Genomic DNA, 25,708 nt, shown 5'->3' on the forward strand with positions numbered 1-25,708 from the left:
ATTTTTTTTCAAAGGATCTACAGACGTGGATTTTTTAAATATTTTTTTTCAAAGGATCTACAGACGTGGATTTTTTAAATATTTTTTTTCAAAGGATCTACAGACGTGGATTGTTTAAATAATTTTTTCAAAGGATCTACAGACGTGGATTTTTTAAATATTTTTTTTCAAAGAATCTACATACGTGGATTTTTTAAATATTTTTTTTCAAAGGATCTACAGACGTGGATTTTTTAAATATTTTTTTTCAAAGGATCTACAGACGTGGATTTTTTAAATATTTTTTTTCAAAGGATCTACAGACGTGGATTTTTTAAATATTTTTTTTCAAAGGATCTACAGACGTGGATTTTTAAATATTTTTTTTCAAAGGATCTACAGACGTGGATTTTTTAAATATTTTTTTTCAAAGGATCTACAGACGTGGATTTTTTCAAAAAATCTACAGACGTGGATTTTTTCAAAAAATCTACAGACGTGGATTTTTTCAAAAAATCTACAGACGTGGATTTTTTCAAAAAGACTACAGACGTGGATTTTTTCAAAAAATCTACAGACGTGGATTTTTTAAATATTTTTTTAAAGGATCTACAGGCGTGGATTTTTTTAAAAAATCTACAGACGTGGATTTTTTAAATATTTTTTTTCAAAGGATCTACAGACGTGGATTTTTTTCAAAAAATCTACAGACGTGGATTTTTTCAAAAAATCCACAGACGTAGATTTTTTAAATATTTTTTTCAAAGGATCTACAGACGTGGATTTTTTCAAAAAATCTACAGACGTGGATTTTTTAAATATTTTTTTTCAAAGGATCTACAGACGTGGATTTTTTCAAAAAATCTACAGACGAGATTTTTTCAAAAAATCTACAGACGTGGATTTTTTAAATATTTTTCTTCAAAGGATCTACAGACGTGGATTTTTTCAAAAAATCTACAGACGTGGATTTTTTCAAAAAATCTACAGACGTGGATTTTTTAAATATTTCTTTTCAAAGGATCTACAGACGTGGATTTTTTAAATATTTTTTTTCAAAGGATCTACAGACGTGGATTTTTTAAATATTTTTTTTCAAAGGATCTACAGACGTGGATTTTTTAAATATTTTTTTTCAAAGGATCTACAGACGTGGATTTTTTAAATATTTTTTTCAAAGGATCTACAGACGTGGATTTTTTAAATATTTTTTTTCAAAGGATCTACAGACGTGGATTTTTTAAATAGTTTTTTTCAAAGGATCTACAGACGTGGATTTTTTAAATAGTTTTTTTCAAAGGATCTACAGATGTGGATTTTTTAAATATTTTTTTTCAAAGGATCTACAGACGTGGATTTTTTAAATATTTTTTTTCAAAGGATCTACAGACGTGGATTTTTTAAATATTTTTTTTCAAAGGATCTACAGACGTGGATTGTTTAAATAATTTTTTCAAAGGATCTACAGACGTGGATTTTTTAAATATTTTTTTTCAAATAATCTACATACGTGGATTTTTTAAATATTTTTTTTCAAAGGATATACAGACGTGGATTTTTTAAATATTTTTTTTCAAAGGATCTACATACGTGGATTTTTTAAATATTTTTTTCAAAGGATCTACAGACGTGGATTTTTTAAATATTTTTTTTTTAAAGGATCTACATACGTGGATTTTTTAAATATTTTTTTCAAAGGATCTACAGACGTGGATTTTTTAAATATTTTTTTTCAAAGGATCTACAGACGTGGATTTTTTAAATATTTTTTTTTCAAAGGATCTACAGACGTGGATTTTTTAAATATTTTTTTTCAAAGGATCTACAGACGTGGATTTTTTAAATATTTTTTTTCAACGGATCTACAGACGTGGATTTTTTCAAAAAATCTACAGACGTGGATTTTTTCAAAAAATCTACAGACGTGGATTTTTTCAAAAAATCTACAGACGTGGATTTTTTCAAAAAATCTACAGACGTGGATTTTTTCAAAAAATCTACAGACGTGGATTTTTTCAAAAAATCTACAGACGTGGATTTTTTCAAAAAATCTACAGACGTGGATTTTTTCAAAAAATCTACAGACGTGGATTTTTTCAAAAAATCTACAGACGTGGATTTTTTCAAAAATCTACAGACGTGGATTTTTAAATATTTTTTTTTCAAAGGATCTACAGACGTGGATTTTTTAAATATTTTTTTTCAAAGGATCTACAGACGTGGATTTTTTAAATATTTTTTTCAAAGGATCTACAGACGTGGATTTTTTAAATATTTTTTTTCAAAGGATCTACAGACGTGGATTTTTTAAATATTTTTTTTCAAAGGATCTACAGACGTGGATTTTTTAAATATTTTTTTTCAAAGGATCTACAGACGTGGATTTTTTAAATATTTTTTTTCAAAGGATCTACAGACGTGGATTTTTTAAATATTTTTTTCAAAGGATCTACAGACGTGGATTTTTTAAATATTTTTTTTCAAAGGATCTACAGACGTGCATTTTTTACATATTTTTTTTCAAAGGATCTACAGACGTGGATTTTTTAAATATTTTTTTTCAAAGGATCTACAGACGTGGATTTTTTAAATATTTTTTTTCAAAGGATATACAGACGTGGATTTTTTAAATATTTTTTTTCAAAGGATCTACAGACGTGGATTTTTTAAATATTTTTTTTCAAAGGATCTACAGACGTGGATTTTTTAAATATTTTTTTTCAAAGGATATACAGACGTGGATTTTTTAAATATTTTTTTTCAAAGAATCTATAGACGTGGATTTTTTAAATATTTTTTTCAAAGGATCTACAGACGTGGATTTTTTAAATATTTTTTTTTCAAAGGATCTACAGACGTGGATTTTTTAAATATTTTTTTTCAAAGGATCTACAGACGTGGATTTTTTAAATATTTTTTTTTCAAAGGATCTACAGACGTGGATTTTTTAAATTTTTTTTTCAAAGGATCTACAGACGTGGATTTTTTAAATATTTTTTTTTCAAAGGATCTACAGACGTGGATTTTTTAAATATTTTTTTTTTCAAAGGATCTACAGACGTGGATTTTTTCAAAAAATCTACAGACGTAGATTTTTTAAATATTTTTTTCAAAGGATCTACAGACGTGGGTTTTTTTCAAAAAATCTATAGACGTGGATTTTTTAAATATTTTTTTCAAAGGATCTACAGACGTGGGTTTTTTTCAAAAAATCTATAGACGTGGATTTTTTAAATATTTTTTTCAAAGGATCTACAGACGTGGGTTTTTTTTTTTCAAAAAAAAAAAAATCTACAGACATGGATTTTTTAAATATTTTTTTCAAAGGATCTACAGACGTGGGTTTTTTTTTCAAAGAATCTACAGACGTGGGTTTTTTTTTCAAAGAATCTACAGACGTAGATTTTTTAAATTTTTTTCAAAGAATCTACAGACGTAGATTTTTTAAATTTTTTTTAAAGGATCTACAAACGTGGATTTTATTTAAATAATTTTTTCATAGGATGTTTAGACGTGGATTTTTGCAAATAATTTTTTCAAAGGATGTTTAGACGTGGATTTTTGCAAATAATTTTTTCAAATAATTTTTTCAAAGGATCTGCAAACGTGGATTTTTTAAATAATATTTTTAAATTATCGACAGATGTGGATTTTTTTTTTTTTTTTTTTTCAAAAAATCTGCAAACGTTGATTTTTAAATAATTTTTTCAAAGGATCTACAAACGTGGATTTTTTAAAAAAAATTTTCAAATTATCGACAGATGTGGATTTTTTAAAATATGTTTTTTTTTTCAAAAAATCTGCAAACCTGGATTTTTTAAATAATTTTTTCAAAGGATCTACAAACGTGGATTTTTTTAAATATGTTTTTTTTTTTTCAAAAAATCTGCAAACGTGGATTTTTTAAATATTTTTTTCAAAGGATCTACAAACGTGGATTTTTTAAATATTTTTTTCAAAGGATCTACAAACGTGGATTTTTTAAATATTTTTTTCAAAGGATCTACAAACGTGGATTTTTTAAATAATTTTTTCAAATTATCGACAGATGTGGATTTTTTGAAATATGTTTTTTTTTCCAAAAATCTCCAAACGTGGATTTTTTTAAAAATATTTTTTTTATAAATAACTTACAGACCTGGATAGTTTTAAGAATATGTTTATAAATAACTTCAAATAATCCACAGACGTGAATTGTTTTAAAAGTGTTTTTATAAATAACGTCAGATGTGGATTTTTTTTTAAATTTTGTGAATGTGGATCTAAAAAATTAATAATTAAATTTTCAAGGACCAATAGACGTGGATTTAAAAAAAAAAAAAATATTTTTTCAAGAATTTTATTTTTTTCTAAATCCCTTTTTGAAGATAAAAAACGTGAATTTTTATACCCTACGACACTTTATGTTGGATTTTTCAAGCATCAAAACCAATTGTGCCTCTTCGATATTCCGTCTTTCGTCTTATACATACAGTTCAGCAGTTCTGCTTGGTTATCCGGTGCCCAGAAAAAATACTGATTCATTTGTATCTATGTTTATTTTTTCCAACATATTTAAAATGTCATCAAATGTTTAAATATATGTTTGTGGTATATTCAAAATAATTCCACAACGTTTAGGATTATCCAGACATAATACAAATTAAATTCTTAACCACAATATTTAGAACGTAGTTTATTAATTTAGTGGAATATTTTGAAGAAAAAAATATTGGTAGGAATTTTTGGATTTTTTTGTGGATAATTAAACAAAACAAACAAAATTATAAAAAAACACGCCATATAAACTCACCAATTTAATTTTGATTAATTAAAGACGAATTGATTCATTCGTCGTCCGACGATGATTAATGAAGGAGTCATGTAATAATGCATTTAATTTGACTAATTCGACTGACCTGATTTCGACAAACATTTAAACATTGAAATTGTACGTCAAATACGTCATATTTGTAATGTGTTCGGAACTGAAATTTTATGAGAGGCATTGCAATAAAAATATATTTAAATGTGGGAATTTTTCAAAATTATTTTTTATGATTTCATTTATTTTATTTAGAATTAAATATTATACGTATGCATGTCTAATGACCCCATCAAAATATAGGTTGTTGCACTTGAATGTAAATTTAGTGAGTAAGTAATTTGATATGGAATGGAAAACATTTTGTTCGTATAGAAGATCAAAACCTGTAATGGTAAATTGTGTAGCTTTAGATACCACCCGTACCCTTTAGTACGATTTTACACCAACCCAAAATGGCTTTACCATTGGCCATATACACAGATGTGTTTCTTTTTCCATCACTCAGTCTCGATAGTAACAAATTTAGTACGATAAAGCACTTTTCGTACCATTTAGTCCAAAATTCCTAAACAAACCTTTTTCGCACTATTTTGTGTACCATTGACAAGAGTACATACGAACATTAAGAACTCAAGCTCTATCCATTCGCAAAATAACAATCGTACCATATTTAGTATCTCCTTACCACTTTTCGTAACTTAAGTACGAATTTCGAAAAACCCATATTCTACATCATTTTTGTACCCTCGGTCAAATGGCTAGAGCGGGTATATATCAAAATAACACGGTCAAAACGTGTCTTATCGAAGTGACGGGCTTAGACCCTAGGTCTCTTTGGACCATCCCGTTTCAGAATATTTGGAGTCGATCTAGCAAAATCCGTCCGTCCTTTGTCTGTCTGGCTGGTGCGCACGATAACTCGCAAAGGGAGTATACGAATTGATCCAAACTTGGTACATGATAATATTATTATCAAACTTAGATCGAGTTCCGAGAGGGGCAATATCGGTGCACTTCTTCTGGTACCTCCCCCACCAAAGGTCGAAATTTTCAACAAAAAAAAAAAAAATAAAATAAAAATAAAAAAATAAATTTTTTTTGCAAAGAAAGAAAAAGGAAAATCCAATTTTAAAAATCCCAATATTTCCATCAGTACTAGGTTAGGTGCGAAAATGGACGATATCGGTCCACTCCATCAAGTACCTCCCCCACAAAGGGTCAACATTTTGAATAATTACAACTCTTATCAAATGTGATGTAACAGTCCGATTGTCTTCAAATTTCGCATATCCCAATATTTTTTTTTTAAACCCAAGATCCGGTCCACTGCTTCTGGTACCTCCTCCACAAACGGTCGAAATTTTGAATACCCATTATGCTCATAAAACGCGAAATTAATATCCGAATTCCATTTAGACTTGGCACATCTTAATATTTCCATCAACTCAAAATCTTTTACAAAGAAGGTAGAGATCGAACCATTCATTCTGCTACCTCCTCCACAATAGGATGAAATTTTGAATATCCATGAAGCACATAAAACACGAAATTAATATCCGATTCCATTTAGACTTGGCACATCTGAATATTCCTATCAACACTGGATCTGTTATAAAGACGGTAGAGATCGAACCATTCCTTCTGGAACCCCCCCCCCCCTACAAAGCGTTAAGGTTTTGAATAACCAAAACGATCATAAATGCGAAATAAGTATCCGGTTCTCTTTATAATATTGAATCTACATAAAGCTCATAAAACGCGAAATTATTCAGACTTGGCACATCTCAATATTTCCCTCAACACAAGATTTGCTAAAAAGATGGACCATTCGTTCTGGTATCTCCTCCTCCTCGATGTACTGGAATGGAAATTTAGAAAGTAGGAAATTTGAAAAGAATTGCCAAATTGAGAAAAGAGGTAAGAGGTAAACATATGAGAAGACCCAGAGAAGGTATTCTATTTATAGAAAACCTGGCGGAGGTCATCTGTGTAAGGAGGCCCTACAGAAGGTTTTCTTTATATGAAATATCTTCAGTATTCAGAAAGAAGACTTAAAAACTACTTCTATTTGTAATAAATCGGCAGTAGGTCTTTTACGTATTGAAGTGCCTTTGGATGTAGTTTTCCAAATAAAACCAAGAAAAATAATCCGGTTTAAGGTAAATGTACGTCAAAACTAAACATTATTTAGAGGCAATAAAAGTAAACCAATAATTTCCGGTTTCAATTTCCAACAAGAAACATAACAGCATATTTAAATTTACTAACTGAGTGAGAAAAAGAAATCCACACCCTTCTATTTTTTCTCATTTTAAAAAAGACCGGGCCACTCGACGAGTGATTTCAATTCATTTTATTTAAAATTAGCCATAATTAGAATGTAAATTATTCACATGAAAAGACTTTGAGAGGGGGGGCTGGAGTGTGGGAGAGAGAGGTGGAAATACGACTGACAGCGGTTAGCAAAACCAACAAAAACAGTAAACCAAAATAAATTCTGTTGGTAATGAACTCCCCGAAAATAAATAAATTCTGGTCGCTAAATATGCCAAACAATAACAACAAATTAATGATTGATCATTTATTTCTTTGTTTAACCAACAAAAAAAAAAAAAAGAGAATAATTTCAAATTCTTTTTCGGACATTTAATTCCGTCTTATGTAAGAATATTCAAATATTTCAAAGATTTAGAACATTTAGCTTAGCATCTGAGAACGAGCATTGTTCCAAGCAGCAAATGTTAGTTAATAGAACAATGGACAACAATTTGAATCCGGTACCCCTTCCTATGAGCCAACCCCTCCCCCCAAAAAAATTAAACAATGAGCAACGAAATGTTAAATAGTTTAATTTCAAATTCGAAACGAATTGATCCGCCTTAATTGGGCTATCATCAATTTGTTCTATTTAAATGTTGTAAAGTTTTTTTTTTTTAAATCTTTTGACAAATGTCAGGAATTTCAAAATAGTTTTTTTTTGTCTTAAATTATGTCAAATAGTCACGTAGCCATATAAATCATAATTCGAAAATTAAGAGTCCATTGGCATGGGAATTGATTTTGCTATTTGATAAGATCTGAGAGAACAGTATAAAGCCGTTAAATTAGAACTTCTGGAAATAAAATGAATAAAGGCCTACGGAAGGTTTCCTACGTAAAGAAGGTGAACTAAGCTTTTTTATGGAATAATTCAAAATCAAACATGTAAAAAAGCAGTAGTTAAGCTTTAACTTTGGAAAGAATTTGGACATTTTCAAAAAAAAAAAAAAAAAATTAAAAATTTATATTAAAATCTTAAAAATACCGCATATAGGAATTCGCCGTTATATGGGGGGCTATACGTAGACGCGGACTTGTGTAGGCAACTTTTGTCAAAAGCCATTACAATATTCAAATGCGAAACTTGAACAAAAACAAGTAAAAAACATTAAGTTCGGCCAGACAAACTTTTAATACCCTCCGCCTTTTAAACATTAGAGCCCATTATGACCCACATATACCAAGTTTTAGACATATTCATGGGGCTATACAAAAACGTGGACCTATACATACAGTGTTTCGCCAAAGGAGCTAGAACCCATTGTGACCTACAAATACCAATTTTCAGACAAATTCGTGAAAAAATGTGTCAAAAATTATCAAAATACCGAATATTGGGAGGTACCGTTATATGGGGACTATACCAAAACGTGGACCTATACATACAATGTTTCGCCACACGAACTAAAACCCATTATGACTAACAAATACCAATTTGTAGACAAATCCGTGAAAAAGTGTGGCATAAATCATCAAAATACCGAATATCGGAAGGTACTGTTATATGGGGGCTATACCAAAACGTGGACCTATACATGCAATGTTTTGCCACAGGTACAGGGACCCGTTATGACCTACAAATACCAATTTTCAGACAAATCCGTGAAAAAATGTGGCATAAATCATCAAAATACCAAATATCGGAAGGTACTGTTATATGGGGACTATACCAGAATGTGGATCGATACATCTCATTTTCAATACCAACCATCCTAGACACAATACCAATTGCTCTGCTAAATTTTGGCGCTCTACGTCAAATAATGTTTTCAATACCAACCATCCTAGACACAATACCAATTGCTCTGCTAAATTTTGGCGCTCTACGTCAAATAATGTGGGCTGTATCGCGATTTCAACAGACAGACAGTCAGACGGACATCGTTAAATCGACTTAGAATTTTATGCTGATTATGAATATATATACTTTATGGGGTCTACGTTGAATATTTAAGGATGTTACAAACGGAGTAACAAAGTTAATATACCCTCTATACTATGGTGGAGGGTATAAAAAATATTGAAAAATACTGCTAAAATGATTAAAAAAAACCTAATATAAGGAGTTACTGTTATATGGGGGCTATGCGAAGACCTGGTCCTGCATATGCAATTTTCTTTCATAGACTGTATACCCATTAGAAACTTCAAATTCCAAATTTGAAACATTTCTGGTAAAAAGTGGGACAAAAATAATGTACGGAACATTTGGAGGTACAGTTATATGGGACCAAATACCAAAATTTAGACCTATATCTACAGTTCTATGCAAATTAACAGCAAATTCAGGCTAAATTTGAGACTAAAACACCCAGAAAACCTAAAATTTCTCGGTACAGTTATATGGGGGGCATTAAAAAAACGTGTAGGACTTTTGATATTGAAAATACCTACTCGATTTCGTTCGGAAGCTACAGTGATTTCTGCAGACGGACCTACAGACAGTCGGATCGACATCGCTAAATCGACACATAATTTTATGCTGATTAAGAATATATACACTTCGTTGGATCTAAAATTGATATTGGGAGGTATTACAAACGGAATGATAAAATTAATATACCCTCCGTTCTAAGGTGGAGAGTATAAAAAGGTCTAACATTAAAACAAATCTACAATTTTAAGGTGGATTTTTCGCTGACATATAAATAGAAAACCTGAACCAACTTCAGACTGCTGTCATTTCTAAGCCACTTGTCCGACAGCTGTTAAAATTATTCCAGTGACAGCTCATTATATTGTTTACAAGCGTACAAAATCATTTTGGTAAGAATTTTCCAGAAACAAAGTTATTCGTGATGGAATTCAAGCGTGATAATGTGATTTCTTTATAATTGGCTGCAAAACCGCAAGTGGCTATCGATAGAGCACTCCAGCATTTGAATGTAAATAAATCTTTTGTGTCTCGTACCATCGCTCGGTACCTAGATACTTGTAGCGTAGCCCGACATCAAGGAAGTGGACGGAAGAAAACAGCAACATCAGCAGAAATGGTTCGAAAGGTAAACAAGCGGCTTGATCGAAACCCACGTCGCAGTAGCTGAATATATCACAATATTCCATTCGGCAAATATTGAAAAATGAGGTCGGGGTAAAGCCATTGAAATTCAAAAAAGTGCAGGAACTTACACCGCAACTGACAACAAAAGAAAATAGACTCAAATAAGCTAAAGAGTTGCTTTGCTTGGACGAAAGAGGTGAACTGCCGAATTTGGTTTTCTCCGATAAGAAAAAAAACAAAATGATCGTGTTTACTTGCCAAAGAGGTCAGCTGAAAATGTGCACTTTCGGTTGGCCACCAGAACTCAAGCGCCGTTCATGGTGATGGGGTGGGCCGCCATAACAGCCGATGGTCGCTCTTCGCTCGCATTAATCGACCGTAGCATCAGAAGAAATACCGAATATTATCGCGAAAATATTCTGGAGGTTTTATCAAAGCCTTGGGCACGCAAACATTTTGGACGCAGACCTTGGAAATTCCGACAGGAATCAGTAGCATCTCAATCAGCACGCGCCACCCAAGAATGATTACAAAATGAGATTCCTCGCTTCATTTCCAGCGCACAATGACCACCAAAATCTCCGGATACCAATCCGTTGGACTATTGTGTCTGGAGTAATTTGGAAAGCAAGGTTAGCACTAAAAAATCCGACCAAAGTGTCGATCACCTCAAGCAAGTGCTTCGCCCAGAATGGGCCAAAATACCGCAGAGCAACATTCGGGCAGCGTGTAACGGTTTCATTGGCCATTTGAAGGCCATAATTTGTGCCAAAGTTGACCGATTCGAACAAATCTAAACTTATTCTAAAATTTGATGCTATTTCCGACATTTTTTGCTTTCATTCAATAAAATTAGAGCCTTCTAGTTAAATATGGTAAAGAATAATTTCATTTCCGACGCCTTTTTTGCTCTAAAGCGAAGTTTTATGTTACTTCCATGCATTAACTCGAAAAAAAGACCGAAGAAAAAATAAGAAATAAGTTCAGTTTTTTTTTCTTTTTTTGGAAAATTAAAAAAAGTCATTCCACTTCTTTGCTTTGGTGACTTATAGCAAAATATAAAAAAAATACTCTTCTAGAATAGATTTTTTTAGGAGAATTTGAAGAACGATGTTTACCCAAAAATGTGTTTTTATACCCTCCACCATACTATGGAGGGTATATTAATTTTGTCATTCCGTTTGTAACTCCTCGAAATACTCATGTCAGACCCAACAAAGTATATATATTCTTGATCAGCGTAAAATTTAGCCATGTCCGTCTGTCTGTCTGTCCGTCTGTCTGTTGTAATCACGCTATCTTTCGAACAAATTGAGATAGAAGGCTAAAATTTTGCACACATGTATATTTTGGCAGTAGGCAGGTTAAGTTCGTAGATGGGCCATGTAGGTCCACGTCTTCGTATAGCCCCCATATACCATACCCCCCGATATTCGGTATTTTGATGATTTTAGCGACATTTTTTACCGGAATCGTTTTAAAGTTGGTATTTGAAGTTCGTAATAGATGCTGCAGCATAAAACAGAAAATGGGTTATGTAGGTCCACGTCTTCGTATAGCCCCCCTATACCGTACCCCCCGATATTCGGTATTTTGATGATTTTAGAGACATTATTTACCGGTATTGTTTCAAATTTCGTATGGGAAGTTCGTAATGGATACTTCAGCCCATGCCAGAAAATTGTCTGTGCAGGTCCACGTCTTCGTATAGCCCCCTATATTCGTTATTTGATGATTTTAGCTACATTATAAACCGATTTTTCTTCAAGTTTCGCATTAAAATATTGTAATAACTTATGACAAAAGTTGCCTATGCAGGTCCACGTCGTCGTATAGGCATTCGGTATTTTTTTTTTTTTTTTTTTGGAACTTACAGCTTTTTTACTTGTTAATTTTATAAATTCCTGGCATTTATGTGAGATTTAGAGTTTTGTCCAAACATATCTTCAATTTAACCAGAAAGAAAAGATATAAATAAAGAGGGAAGATTTTGAAAATAAAAAATTTAGAGGTGAATAATCTCATTCATCTCACTGATGTCTAATTATATAATTTTTGCAACGAAGAAGAATGATTTGGTTGCGAAATTATGACACAACATAAAAATATAAGAAAGGCACAAAAAATTATTGATTATATCATGTGGCTTCACCGTGTTATGTTGCAAACTATTAATCATTTTTGTGGTGTTGAGATTAAGACAACATATTAAATTTATCTGAAAAAAAAATATACGCCGATTTCGAAATCCTATAATGATTAATTAGTATGCGGAAAATCTAAAAATAGAATTATTTTTTTTATTTAAAAAAAGATGTATAAAAAATTAATTAAAATTACTATTCGATGAGATTTTGGGCATGGAAAATTAATTTTGAGCCTTAAAGCCCTGATCGAATAAGAAACATTGCTAATGCAAGCTCAGTGAGCTATGGAGTGATCAATTTACCACCCTTTAATGCATAAGAAACTCGTTATAGGTCTCTCGAGGAGTCGTAACATACATCATGCTCATGATGGACTTTGTCTGTGGCTTCTAGACCATTCAGAATTCTCAAGAATGTTTTAATAATTTCTTTAATGATTTTGAATTGCTGATGGCGGACTTAAATGGTCCAACAAGTGTTACACGATCTAATCGTTTACCAATTAATGCACATATTTTTCTATTTCTCTCTCTCTCTCTCTCTCTCGGCTAATAAGAAACGTGTTAAGATACAAGAATTGGAATTAGTTATTAGACTATTAAACGATAAGACATCTGTGTGAAAAAAAGTGGTCAATTAAATAGAGATTAGAAAAATATTTCATATTGTAACAAGAAAACAATTTTAAAACGAATAAAGTGAGCAGAAACGGTAATGATTAATAATTACAGTTACTAAGCAAATATTTTTAAATTTCTAAGATTTCTTTAAAAATCAGTAGTGCCATTAGGGGTTAGTGAAGAAGAAAGTACGAAAGGTTGATAGTATTATGAAGTGATATGAAATTACTATGACATCGAAATTTTTAATAAATTATTACTTTAGGCTAATATTAAAAAAATCTGTAACGAGTTAGTTAAAAAACAAGAAAAAAAAGCTGTAAGTTCGGCCGGGCTGATCTTTGAATACCCTCCACCATTTGGTACAAATTTAACAATCTTCAAAAAAAAAAAAAAAAAAAAAAAAAAAAATCGCAAAAAATCCTGTTAAAATCTTAAAAATACCGAATGTAGCCGTATATTAGGGTCTATACGACGAGTTGGACCTGCATAGGAAACTTTTGTCACAAGCTATTACAATATTCAAATGCGAAACTTGAAAAAAAATCTGTTTATAATGTAGTTAAAATCATCAAAATACCGAATATAGGGAGGAACAATGGGGGTGATAAAGGGACCTGCCCAGACAATTTTCTGTCATAGGCATTAGTATCCATTACTAACTTCAAATACAAAATTTTAAATAATTCCGGTAAATAATTTCGCTAAAATCATCAAAATACCAAAGATTGAGGGTTCCGTTAAATGGGGGCTATACGAAGACGTGGACCCGCACAGACAAATTTCTATCATAGGCATTAGTATCCATTACGAACTTCAAATACAAAATTTTAAATAATTCCGATAAATAATGTCGCTAAAATCATCAAAACACCGAATATTCGGGGGTACCGTTATATAGGGGCTATACGAAGGCGTGGACCTGCACAGACAATTTTCTGTCATAGGCTGTAGTATTCATTATGAAATTCAAATACCAAATTTACAGTTCCGGTAAATAATGTCGCTAAAATCATCAAAATACCGAATATCGGGGGGCTATATGAAGGCGTGGAACTACACGAACTATTTTCTGTTTTATGCTGTAGCTTCATTTACGAACTTCAAATACTAAATTTGAAATAGTTCCGGTAAATAATGTCGCTAAAATTATCAAAATACCGAATATCGGGGGGTATCGTTATATGGGGGCTATACGAAGACGTGGATCTACATGGCCCATTTTTTGTCTTAAGCCATAGTATCTATTATGAACTTTAAATATTAATTTTGAAACAAATCCGGTAAATAATGTCGCAAAAATCATCAAAATACCGAATATCGGAAGGTACCGTTATATGGGGGCTATACGAAGACGTGAACCTACATGGCCCATTTTCAATACCAAAAATCCTGCAGACATAATACACATTTGAGTAAAATTTTATCAACCTACCTACTTCATTTCGTTCGGAAGCTAGAGTGATTTCCACAGACGGACAGACGGACGGACATTGATAAATCGACATAGAATTTTATGCTGTTCAATAATATATATCCTTTGTGGGGTCTGAAATGTATATTTCGATTTGTTACAAACGGAATGACAAACTTAATATACACTCCATACTATGGTGGAGGGTAAAAAAACAAACAAAACAGGGTTAACAGTATTTGTCGGTTCTGCCGACAAATGTACGTAATGTTCGATTATTTAAATATATTTTTACTACTGTTATGATTTTTTAAATTGTTAACCCTCTATGGAGTAGGTTCCGAAGGAATGGGCCAATATGGTCCAATTCGTGTAGGTCCTAAATAAATATGATATAAATATTGCGACGTGCCAGGTTTGGTTACTTCCTTCACTTTGTATGAGATATGTGATAATTTTTGAAAAATATTAAAATATGCGTTAGGTACCAGAAATAATCGACCGAAGTCCATTTTCATACTTCATCTAATACAGATAAAAGTATAGGCATGGGCAAAATTATTAGAAAATCGAATATATACATATACCCAATTTTATGGGAAATCATAAATTCCATACTCATCTCAGGTTTCTCAATAAAATAAATATTCAGATATAGCACCTTGTAAAGAAGCGCTGACTTGTTTCGTAAGTTATGACAGAAAAAAAGTATTGAAAATCCTGACCCTTTGTGGGTGAGGTACCACAAGGGGTTGGCAGATATATATCATCTTCACAGCTGATCTTCCGTTAGCAAAAATATTTGGATGTGTGAAATTTGAAGAGAGTTGAATGCTTATTTCGATTTCTTTGAGCGTTTTGTTTTTCACAATCTTGAATCCTATATGGGGGGGGGGAGGTACCAGAAGAAGTGATCCGATCTCAACTATCTTTACAATATATCTTGTGTTGATGGAAATATACTAATGTGTTTGTTTTCTCTTTCGAGACGAGCTTAATGATCAGGAATTTGCAGTGAAAAGGAAAGCCAGATAGACACTATCACACACTCACCACTATGCGACGCGTTTCGTCGTTGGTTAAGCGGCTCATCAAGCATATTTGGTGTGGATGATGGCTTACAAGGGCCGTTCTCTGGAAAGTAGTATATATTTCGAACTATATGCTAATTTGCAATAAGTTCGAAATATATACTACTTTCCAGAGAACGGCCCTTGTAAGCCATCATCCACACCAAATATGCTTGATGAGCCGCTTAACCAACGGCGAAACGCGTCGCATAGTGGTGAGTGTGTGATAGTGTCTATCTGGCTTTCCTTTTCACTGCAAATTCCTGATCATTAAGCTCGTTTCGAAAGAGAAAACAAACACATAAATCATAAAACATATGATCTTCGCCTTAACAAGGCAAAACTCGGAAATATACTAAGTCTGAATGAAATCGAATGTTTATTTCGCTTCGTGGCTATTCAAAATTTTGAGCCTTTGTGGGGGAGGCACTAGAAGGAGAGGACCGATATATATACCATCTTTACAACAGATCTAATGTTAGTAGATATAATGGGATGTGTGAAATAAAAAGAGAACCTGCTGCTTATTTTGCGTTTTGTGACCTTCATGGATATTCAAAATTTTGAGCTTTTGTGGGGGAGGTACCACAAGGAATGGTCTGATCTCTACTGTCTTTATGACACATCTTGTGTTGATGAAAATATTGAGATGTACTAAACTGAATGGAATCGGAATGGAACCAAAAGAAGTGGACTGATATTGTCCATCTCCGAACTCGAACTAAGTTTGAGAAAAATATTACGATGTACCAAGTTTGGACCACATCGGATACTCCCTTCGAGAGCTATCGTGCGCACCAGCCAGACAGACAGACGGACGAACGGACATCGCTAGATCGACTCCAAATGTTCTGAAATGGATTTGGTCCAAAGAGACCTAGGGTCTAAGACCGTTATTTCGACTAGGCAAGTTTTGACCGTATCAAATGATATATACCCTCTGTACCCATATGGCTGAGAGTATAAAAACCCTTAAAGAGATCTTAGTTCTTAGGCCTAACATCATTTAAAATTCAAAGATTTTTTTATAAAAATAGTCTTTGTTTATTAGTGGAGAACGATGGTAATATTTACCAAGGGGTAAGGCAGGGATTAATCTTTAACGGATTTTATTTTTTTAAACATTTCTAAATTCGTTCCAAAGTGTGGTCCGGTCGACCTAACTGTTTTTTTCTTGTTTTATTATTGATAACTAATTTGTTACATAATTTTCCAATTTGTCAAATGTATATCATCTAGGTTAAAAATCAAAGTCCAAATTGGGGGCACTATATTGACCCATATTTCACTGAACTATCATTTGGATCATAAATTTAAGCAACCAATTGCCTTAAACACAGATTTGTTAGAAGCACTTCTTTTTGTTCGTTCGCTCTTTGAAATGACAAAGTGTGCAGAAAATAAATAAATAAATAATTCTTCTTTTTTTCAAAACTTATTTACAATTTGATATGTTAATAATATTGTTTATTGTGAAGTTTTTGTTTTGGGAAAAGTTGTCACGCCAGACTAGACTGCTATTTTGAATAATAAAATTAGCATAATTTTGAAATACGTTTTTTTTTTTTCAAATTATATTATTTGCACCAAATCCATGCAGATGTTATAATAAATTATAAAATCGTATCAAGTTCGCTTCTTAAGTCTTTTGTTTGTGGTCTACTCCTAAGTATTGTGTTTTGATAACCATATTGTCTATGAAGAGGACCGATTAAAATTCTCAAATAAATATTTTGTTTAGATAAATATGTGTGATGTGAGTGAGAAATTTTGACAAAAAAAAAAAAAACAAGCCTTCGAAATGGTTTATAAATTGGTCATTAGTGTTAACGTGCCGAGGATTGGAAGCTTTGTCAATGACTTTTTTTTTTTGGTAATAATTAAGACATTTCTTTCACAGCTATTAAGAATTCAAAAAATTGTATTTATATGCATAAATGCTAATGGTAATCCGGCAAATTGACTACCAACTTTTTATTAGTAGCAGAAGTAGAAAAAGACAATAAATGATGGATCTCTCCAGAAACTGTTGTAAAAATTGTAAAAGGTAATCGCTGCGTGGATTTTTTGTGCTTTTTCATTGACATATAGACATTGAAAAGGGGAAATTTTTTTCGCATAAGTGATTATTTTTTTTTTTTTTGAAAAAAATAGTTTTCGACTTTTTTTCAGATTTTTGTAACATTTGTAATATTTAAAGTTCAAGGCACAGATATTTTCTAAAACGCATTTTCTATCATATTTTTTATACCCTCAGCTATATGGCTACGGATGTTATATATAATTTGATACGGCCAAAATGTGCCTTATAGAAATAACGGTTTTAGACCCCAGGTCTCTTTGGACCAAATCCGTTTCAGGACATTTAGAGTCGATCTAGCGATGTTCGTCCGTCTGTTTGTCTGGCTGGTGCGCACGATAACTCTCGAAGGGATTAACCGATTTGATCCAAACTTGGTGCATCCTTATATTATTATCAAACTTAGATTGAGATCGGAGATTGACAATATCGTACCACTGCTACTTGTAACTCCTCCACAAAAGGTCAACATTTTCAGAAAAAAAAAAAAAAAAACTTTGCAAATCCTAATATTTGCATCAGTACAAGGACACGTGCGAAAATGGACAATATCGGTCCACTCCATCAAGTACCTTCCACACAAAATGGCCAACATTCAAATTACACACATCAAAATATTTTTAGTAACCCAAGATCTGGTGTTAAGATGGAATATATCGGTCCATCTTCTTCTGATACCTCCCCCAAAAGGGTCAAATTTTTAAATAAACATGATGCTCATAAAAGGCATCTTATCTGGTGTTAAGATGGGTCAAATTTTTAATTTTCAAATGCTCATAAAAGGCGAAATTAACATCCGATTCCATTCAGACCTGCTACTTCTCCATATTTCCATCAACATTAGATCTGTTATAAAGACAGAAGAAATCGGACCATTCCTTCTGGTACCTCCCCCACAAAGGGTCAAAGATTTGTATAACTAAAACGATCATAAAATCCGAAACAAGCATCCGGTTTTCTACTTATTTTACACATGGCATTATTTTTACCAACACAAGATCTTCTGTGAAAATGGGATATATCAGCGCTCTCCTTCCGCTACTTCCCCCACAAAGGGATCACAATTTTGGAAAAACTAAACGTTTATAAAACGCGAAATAAACATCTAACTCTCTTCCAATTTCAAACATCCAAATATTTTTGCGAAAGCAAAATCTACTAAGAAGCGACTTAATTGAAACCCGCGTCGCAGGTCCCGGTCGAAAAATGGCTCGTGAGCTGAACATATCGCAATATTCCATTTGGCAAATATTGAAAAAAGAGCTCGGGGTAAAGCCATTGAAATTCCAAAAAGTGCAAGAACTTACACCGCAACAGAAGGAATATAGACTCAAAAGAGCTGAAGAGTTGCTTCGCTTGGCCGAAAGTGGTGAACTGCCGAATTTTGTTTTCTCCGATGAGAAAACATTCATTGTCCAGCAGTTTGTAACGTAAAAAATTATCGTGTTTACTTGCCAAAGAGGTCAGCTGAAAATGTGCACCATCGGTTGGCCACTAGAACTCAAGCGACGGTCATAGTGACTGTGCTCTCCGCTCGTATTAATCGACCGTGGCATCAGAATAAATGTCGAATATTGTCGCAAAAATATTCAGGAGGGTGTATTAAAGCCTTGGGCACGCAAACATTTTGTCCGCAGACCTTGGACATTCCAACGGGACTCAGCACCATCGCACTCAACACGCCCACCCAAGAGAGGCTACAAAATGAGGTTCCTCGCTTCATTTCCAGCACACAATGTCCACCAAAATCTCCGGATATCAATCCGTAGGACTATTGTGTCTGGAGTATTTAGGAAAGCAAGGTTGGCACTAAAAACTACAAAAGTGTCGATCACCTCAGGCAAGCGCTTCGCCGGAAATGGGCCAAAATACCACAGAGCAACCTTCGGGCAGCGTGTGACGGTTTCATTGGCCGTTTGAAGGCCGTAATTCGTGCCAAAGGTGACCAATTCGAACAAATCTAAATTCATTCTAAAATTTGATTGTATTTCCGAAAATTTTCGCTTTCATTCAATAAAATTTAAAAAAAAAAAATAAAAAATTATGGCGTTTGACTTTGTTGCAGTTTTTTTTATCTCACCCTGTATATACTTTACTGCACAGAAAGAGAAACGATAATCCAACTTTGCAAATCCTAATATTTACATTTTACCATATTTGTATTAACCCAATGTCTGGTGTGAAAATTGAATATATCGGTCCACTCCTTCTGGTACCTCTCCCACAAAGGGTCAAAATTTTGAATATACATGATTTTGAATATACATGATCCGATTCCATTCAGACCTGCTACTTCTTAATATTTCCAACAACACAAAATTTGGTATAAAGATGGTAGAGATCGGTCCATTGCTTCTGGCATTTCCCCCACAACGGGTCAAACTTTGAATAATTATATATCTCATAAAAAAATGAAAAAAGCATCCGACTCGCTTAAAATGCCACACATCTCAATATTTCTATTAATACACGATTTAATGTGAAGATGAGATATATCGATCTACTCCTTTTAGTGCTTCTCCCAAAAAGGGTCAACATTTTTAATATCCAAGAAGCTACGAAAACGCGAAAATAACATCCGATTCCATTCAGACTTGGCACATCTCAATATTTCCATCAACACAAGATCTGTTATAAAGATGGTAGAAATTGTACCATTTCTACTGGTATCTCCCCCACATAGGATTCAAGATTTTTGAAAAACAAAACGTTCAAAGAAAGCGAAATAAGCCTTCAACACTCTTCAAATTTCACACATGCCATTATTTTTTCTAACACAAGATCTGCTGTGAAAATGGAAATCGGGGCACTCCTTCTAGTACTCACCCCACAAAGGTTTCAAAATTAAAAAAAAAAACAAACATTTCCTTTAAATTTTGTCCGTTTCAATAATTTTATCTATATTAGATAAAGTGGAATATTTCGGTCCTCTATATCTGGTACCTCAAGCATATTTCCAAATTTTTCAAAATTTCAACATATCTCATATAAAGTATATAAATTAGACGATATAGTCCATATATGGCACGTTTTAATATTTATATCAGACTTAGATAATATTGACCTCTCCCATAAAGGGTCAACAGTGTGAATCATAACTTAAGGCTGGGAGTACATATCTGTCGGCAACACCGACTGATACTATTTGACTTGTTTTACATGTCTTTTAAAAGACCTTTATTAAAAATGGTCTAATACTTAAAAAAATAAATATACATTTATGTCACTAGTTTACCGGGTCATATACCTCAGATTAAAATTTTTCTTGACACATGCCTAAATGCTAAAATGATCATAAAATAATGTTGATTTAAAATTGTCCGATTAAATACCATTCTTCTTGTCTTAAAAATAAAAAAAACAGGGTATTTACCAGTCTCATGCTTGTTAGTCATGCATACCTACACATGTATACACATACATATATTTACATTTACGTCAGACATAACTTCTCCAATGGCTGCTGTTATGTAGATTTATGTCAACAAAGCCCAGAATCTGTTCTATAAAACTGAAATAAAAAAATATTGAATGCAATGGAAGGGGTTAGACCTGAAGAGAACAGAGCTAGAACAACAATACCAACAACAAGCAGTCAGTTTATACATAAATATTTTTCCTCCGAAACACCTTGACAAAGTCTAGCAACGTCCGTATCCGTTTCAATTAGACAATTCAATTTCAATTGGATTTGTTAACGGCGCCGAGTACCTGTGACAGCAAATGGCAATAATCGTGGCAATCGTGCTGTTACGCATGCGCGTTGTTTTTTTTTTTTTTTTGTCTTACAAAAAGGTCATAACAAATTATGAAACTAAAACATTAAAATGAACAAGAACAGCAACAACAACAACAACAAAAACAGTACTCGTAAATATACACACTGTAATTTTAAAACAAATTAAACATTTAAGAGAATAGATAATTTTTAAGGCAATCTGGTTGGAGGGGGGTTATTTTTGTTTAGCATAAATCGTTGTTTGTTTTGATCCTTAGTTTTGATGTTTTGTTTTTTTTTTCAATTTTTTATTTTGACATAAACATATTTATAATTATCGCCGCTAATTGACCCACTAAATGTTGTTTTAGTATCCGGAAATAACCAATTACGTAGATTTAAGTAATGAAATTTAAAATTTATATTTTATGTGACATGTTTGCATACAAAAAAGGGAAGGTAATTTTCAATTACGCAAAAGAATTTTAATAAGTGGACCATAAAAAAATTCCATGTTTTCGAAACTCTATAATAGCTATTTCTCCTTCCTTCTTAGCTATTTCTCCTTCCTTCTTAGCTATTTCTCCTTCCTTCTTACCTTACCTTTATTTTAGTATGATGTGGATAAAAAACCAGTAAGGAAAGCTCGAAAGTCGGGCGGGGCCGACTATATGATACCCTACACCACTATACATATTTAGTACAGCTCTCGTAAAATAAAGGTTTATATAGGGTATTTCTGAGCTCTATGAGATATCTGGTACAAAATATGATTATGGTAGAGTGCATATTCCGAAAGTTGGAGATTTAAACACTAAATCGGATGTTACATATATATGGGAGCAAATTTGAAATTCTTGCTCCTATGCTAAATTCGGTTGAAGTGCGAAAATCTATTTGGACTAATATTAGCCAATTGGTGCACAAAACCCTAAAAGCGGATGAAGATATATATGGGAGCTATATCCAAATCTGAACCGATCTTAATAAAATTTGAGTCATGTATTGCTAGGCTGAATCTAATATCTGATACCAAATATCATTTTTATGGGATGTATATTGCGAATGGGAGGGACTTAAACACCAAAATCGGATGAAAAATATATATGGGAGCTATAGCTATATCTGAAGCGATTTTCACCCCATTTTTTAAGTATTAACTTCTTGAATGAATTCGTTTGGAAGTGCAACATTTCACTCAATTTGGGCTGAAATTAGCCATTTGGTGCACAAGAAACCTAAAATCGGATGAAGATATATATGGGAGCTATATCCAAATCTGAACCGATCTTGATAAAATTTGATCTATGAATTGCTAGGCTGTATCTGATATCTGGAGCTAAATATCAGTTTGGTGGAGTGCATATAACGAATGTTAGGGACTTAAACACCAAAATCGGATGAAACATATATATGGGAGTTATAGCTATATCTGAACAGATTTTCACCGAATTTGAAGCATATGCTTGTAGGCTGAATTCGGTCGGATGCAGCAAAATTCACACCATTTGGACTGATATTAGCCATTTGGTGCACAAGAAACTTCTGATATACAGGGTGAGATGAAAAAAACTGCAACCAATTTCAGACTGCCGTTATTTCCAAGCCACTCGTCCGACATTATATTTTTTTACAAGCGTACAAAAGCATTTTGGTGAGAATTTTGCAGAAAAAAGTTATTCGTGATGGAATTCAAGCTTCAAGCGTGATAGTGTGATTTCTTTATATTTGGCTGGAAAACCACAAGTGGCTATCGTTACAGCACTCCAGCATTTAAATGTAAATAAATTTTTTGTCTCTTACCATCGCTCGTTCCCGTGATACTGGTAGCGTAGCCCGACGTCGAGAAAGTGGATGGAGAAATTGAAATTCCAAAAAAGTGCAAGAACTTACACCGCAACAGGAAGAAAATAGACTCAAAAGAGCTAAAGAGTTGCTTCGCTTGGCCGAAAGTGGTGAACTGCCGACTTTGATTTTTCCGTCTCCGATGAGAAAACATTCGCCGTCCAGCAGTTTGTAAACAAACAAAATGATCGTGTTTACTAGCCAAAGAGGTCAGCTAAAAGAAGGCAACTTTGGTTGGCCACCAGAACTCAAGCGCCGGCCATGGTGATGGTGTGGGCTGCCATAACAGCCGATTGTCGGCCACCGCTCGCATTAATCGAGTATGCCACACTCGATTAATGCGACAGAATAATAGGTGACAGAATAAATGCCGAATATTATCGCGAAAATATTCTGGAAGGTGTATTAAAGCCTCGAGCACACAAACATTTTGGCCGAAGACCTTGGACATTCCAACGGGTCTCAGCACCATCGCACTCAGCACGCGCCACCCAAGAAAGGCTACAAAATGAGGTTCCTTTCTTCATTTCTAGCGCACAATGGCCATCAAAATCTCCGGATACCAATCCGTTAGACTATTGTGTCTGGAGTATTTTGGAAAACAAGGTTGGCACTAAAAAATACCAAAGTGTCGATCAACTCAAGCAAGCGCTCCGCCGAGAATGGACCAAAATAACGCAGCAGCGTGTGACGGTTTCATTGGCCGTTTGAAGGCAATAATTCGTGCCAAAGGTGACCAATTCGAACAAATCTAAACTTATTCTAAAATTTGATGCTATTTCCGAAAATTTGTTGCTTTCATTCCATAAAAATTAAAAAAAAAATAAATAAATAAAAATTATGGCGTTTGACTTTGCTGCAGTTTTCTTTTTATCTCACCCTGTATTTAAAAAAAAAAAATCTTAATTTTTCTTCTCAGATTAGAAGTTCTAAGATTTTATAAATTCTAAGATTTTTTGTTGGGAGATCCTTAAAATAAATATTTTAGATTTTTTTCATGGAATAATTCTTTTAAAAATCAAATTTTCGGATAGCAGATCATAAAAAACTAAGATTTTTAGTCAGGGGTTTTTTTAAGTATTTAAATTTTATCTTCGAAATATAAGTTATGGGATTTTTGGTTGAGAGATCCTTGGGAGGTTCTTAAAAAATATTATTAAAAAACCACTAATTTTTGTTGGAAAATCGTTGAAAAAAGTTTCTTAAATATCCACGGAAGACCCTGTAAAAAACTTATAAAGAAAATCCAAGATTATTGGTTCGAGTGTCCTTGAAAAATAATTCTAAAAATTTTACAATTCTTGGTGAGATTGACCCTGAAATAATTTTTTTTAAGAATCCACGACTTCCTTTTTAATCTTTACAAAATGTCTTCTTTTATTATTTTTTTTTCTAAATTCCATTTTTGTTACGAGTTCCATTTGCCGATCGTTGACCCTTTTTCGATTCAACATGAGCGTTGAGCATAATTTTTATGAGATAATCATTTTTCGTGTACATATTAAAGGCCGTTTCGAATTTAATATTTGGCAAATAGACTGGCATCATTTCTTCGTCCAAATAGAAGTTTATCAGAGAAAATTCGGTGTCCTTAAAATGAAAATAAAAAAATATATAAAAATTTTAAAACAAACTCCCAAAATTCCCTTACCTTTGTGAAAGGACATTTCCGTGGCAGTTGCGGAACTTTCTCTCTTATTTTTTTAATTACCGCCTCCGTTATGGTATTCTGTTTGGCATATTGATCCGCTATGATGTCACATCCATTAACGGTGACATTATAGATTTTCCATATCTCCCCATTCGCCTTGACAGTGGTCACCCAATGGATGATACGCATGCTATTGATAATGCGTCGAAAAAATATACTGACATTGACGGCATTATGCTGGTCGTAGGGTATCAATTTGAAATTCATTGATTTAACAAATCGGGGATTAAACTCATAATTGAGACTATCGAAATCCATTATGAAGGGACGCTGTACACGAGAAAAACATTTTACGAAATTTAAAGTTGATTTTTTTTTTCAAAGTACATACCGCGGTAGATATAAAATTCATTGCGAATAATTCAAGAATTGAAATTATTAAAATTTTATTCCGAAAACAGGTCATTTTGTGGCGGCACTAAAGAAAGAATGGAATTCAGCTAAGTAACCTGAATATTTATTTCAATAAAATATTTGATTGAATAACTATTTTGGATGACTCCGCCCAGAATCATTTAGTGTTTACCAATTATACGGTCTGTGTATGCCAAACATTAGTAGCATATTTATTGAGTCTTTTTCATAAATTCTAAGGGAAAATCGAAAGGGTAACACGTGTCAAACATAATGGCTTTATTACACACATATGTATGTCTTTGACATAAATACCTTATAGCTAAAAATAAATATTTTTTATCGTCAAAAAATTTGATAATCGGCCGATTTCGCTTCTGTACATGAATATCCTCCGAGTACACTTGAAAAATACTGATCTTTTTAATGGGTTTTATAGGTTAAATTTCTAGTAAGCCTAAAAGTCCTGATTTAGAAGTCGTTTATACCTAGACAACATTTAGATCTCCTAATGGTACTTTAAGGATTTTCCGAAAAAAAACTAATCGAAAGAAATAACTGGTAAATTTTTGTAAGATATTTTTTTGGATCATTTGGATTTAAGAAAAATTGTTCCGATCGAAATTATTAGTTTTTAAGAAGA

General features: G+C 32.8%; 1 protein-coding gene across 1 annotated transcript; it reads right to left on the reverse strand.

Annotated features, from left to right (window-relative positions):
• Nucleotides 1–24,392: 24,392 nt before the first annotated feature.
• On the reverse strand, nt 24,393–25,063 carry LOC101897217 (uncharacterized). Its single transcript, XM_005180751.1, has 3 exons — nt 25,043–25,063; nt 24,652–24,981; nt 24,393–24,590 (listed from the first exon to the last, which is right to left on the reverse strand). Exons 1-3 carry the CDS (start codon nt 25,061–25,063, stop codon nt 24,393–24,395), a joined length of 549 nt encoding a protein of 182 aa, XP_005180808.1.
• Between the last annotated feature and the right edge of the window lie 645 nt (nt 25,064–25,708).

Source organism: Musca domestica, unplaced genomic scaffold, assembly GCF_030504385.1.
Source record: "Musca domestica strain aabys unplaced genomic scaffold, Musca_domestica.polishedcontigs.V.1.1 38, whole genome shotgun sequence".
NCBI classification, from domain to species: Eukaryota; Metazoa; Arthropoda; class Insecta; order Diptera; family Muscidae; genus Musca; species Musca domestica.

Coding starts and splice junctions, on each gene's coding strand:
- LOC101897217 (XM_005180751.1), bottom strand. CDS start 25,063: ATGAATTTTATATCTACCGCG. Junction 24,982..25,042: donor TGAATTTTATATCTACCGCG/GTATGTACTTTG, acceptor TCTCGTGTACAG/CGTCCCTTCATAATGGATTT. Junction 24,591..24,651: donor GGAAATGTCCTTTCACAAAG/GTAAGGGAATTT, acceptor TTTCATTTTAAG/GACACCGAATTTTCTCTGAT.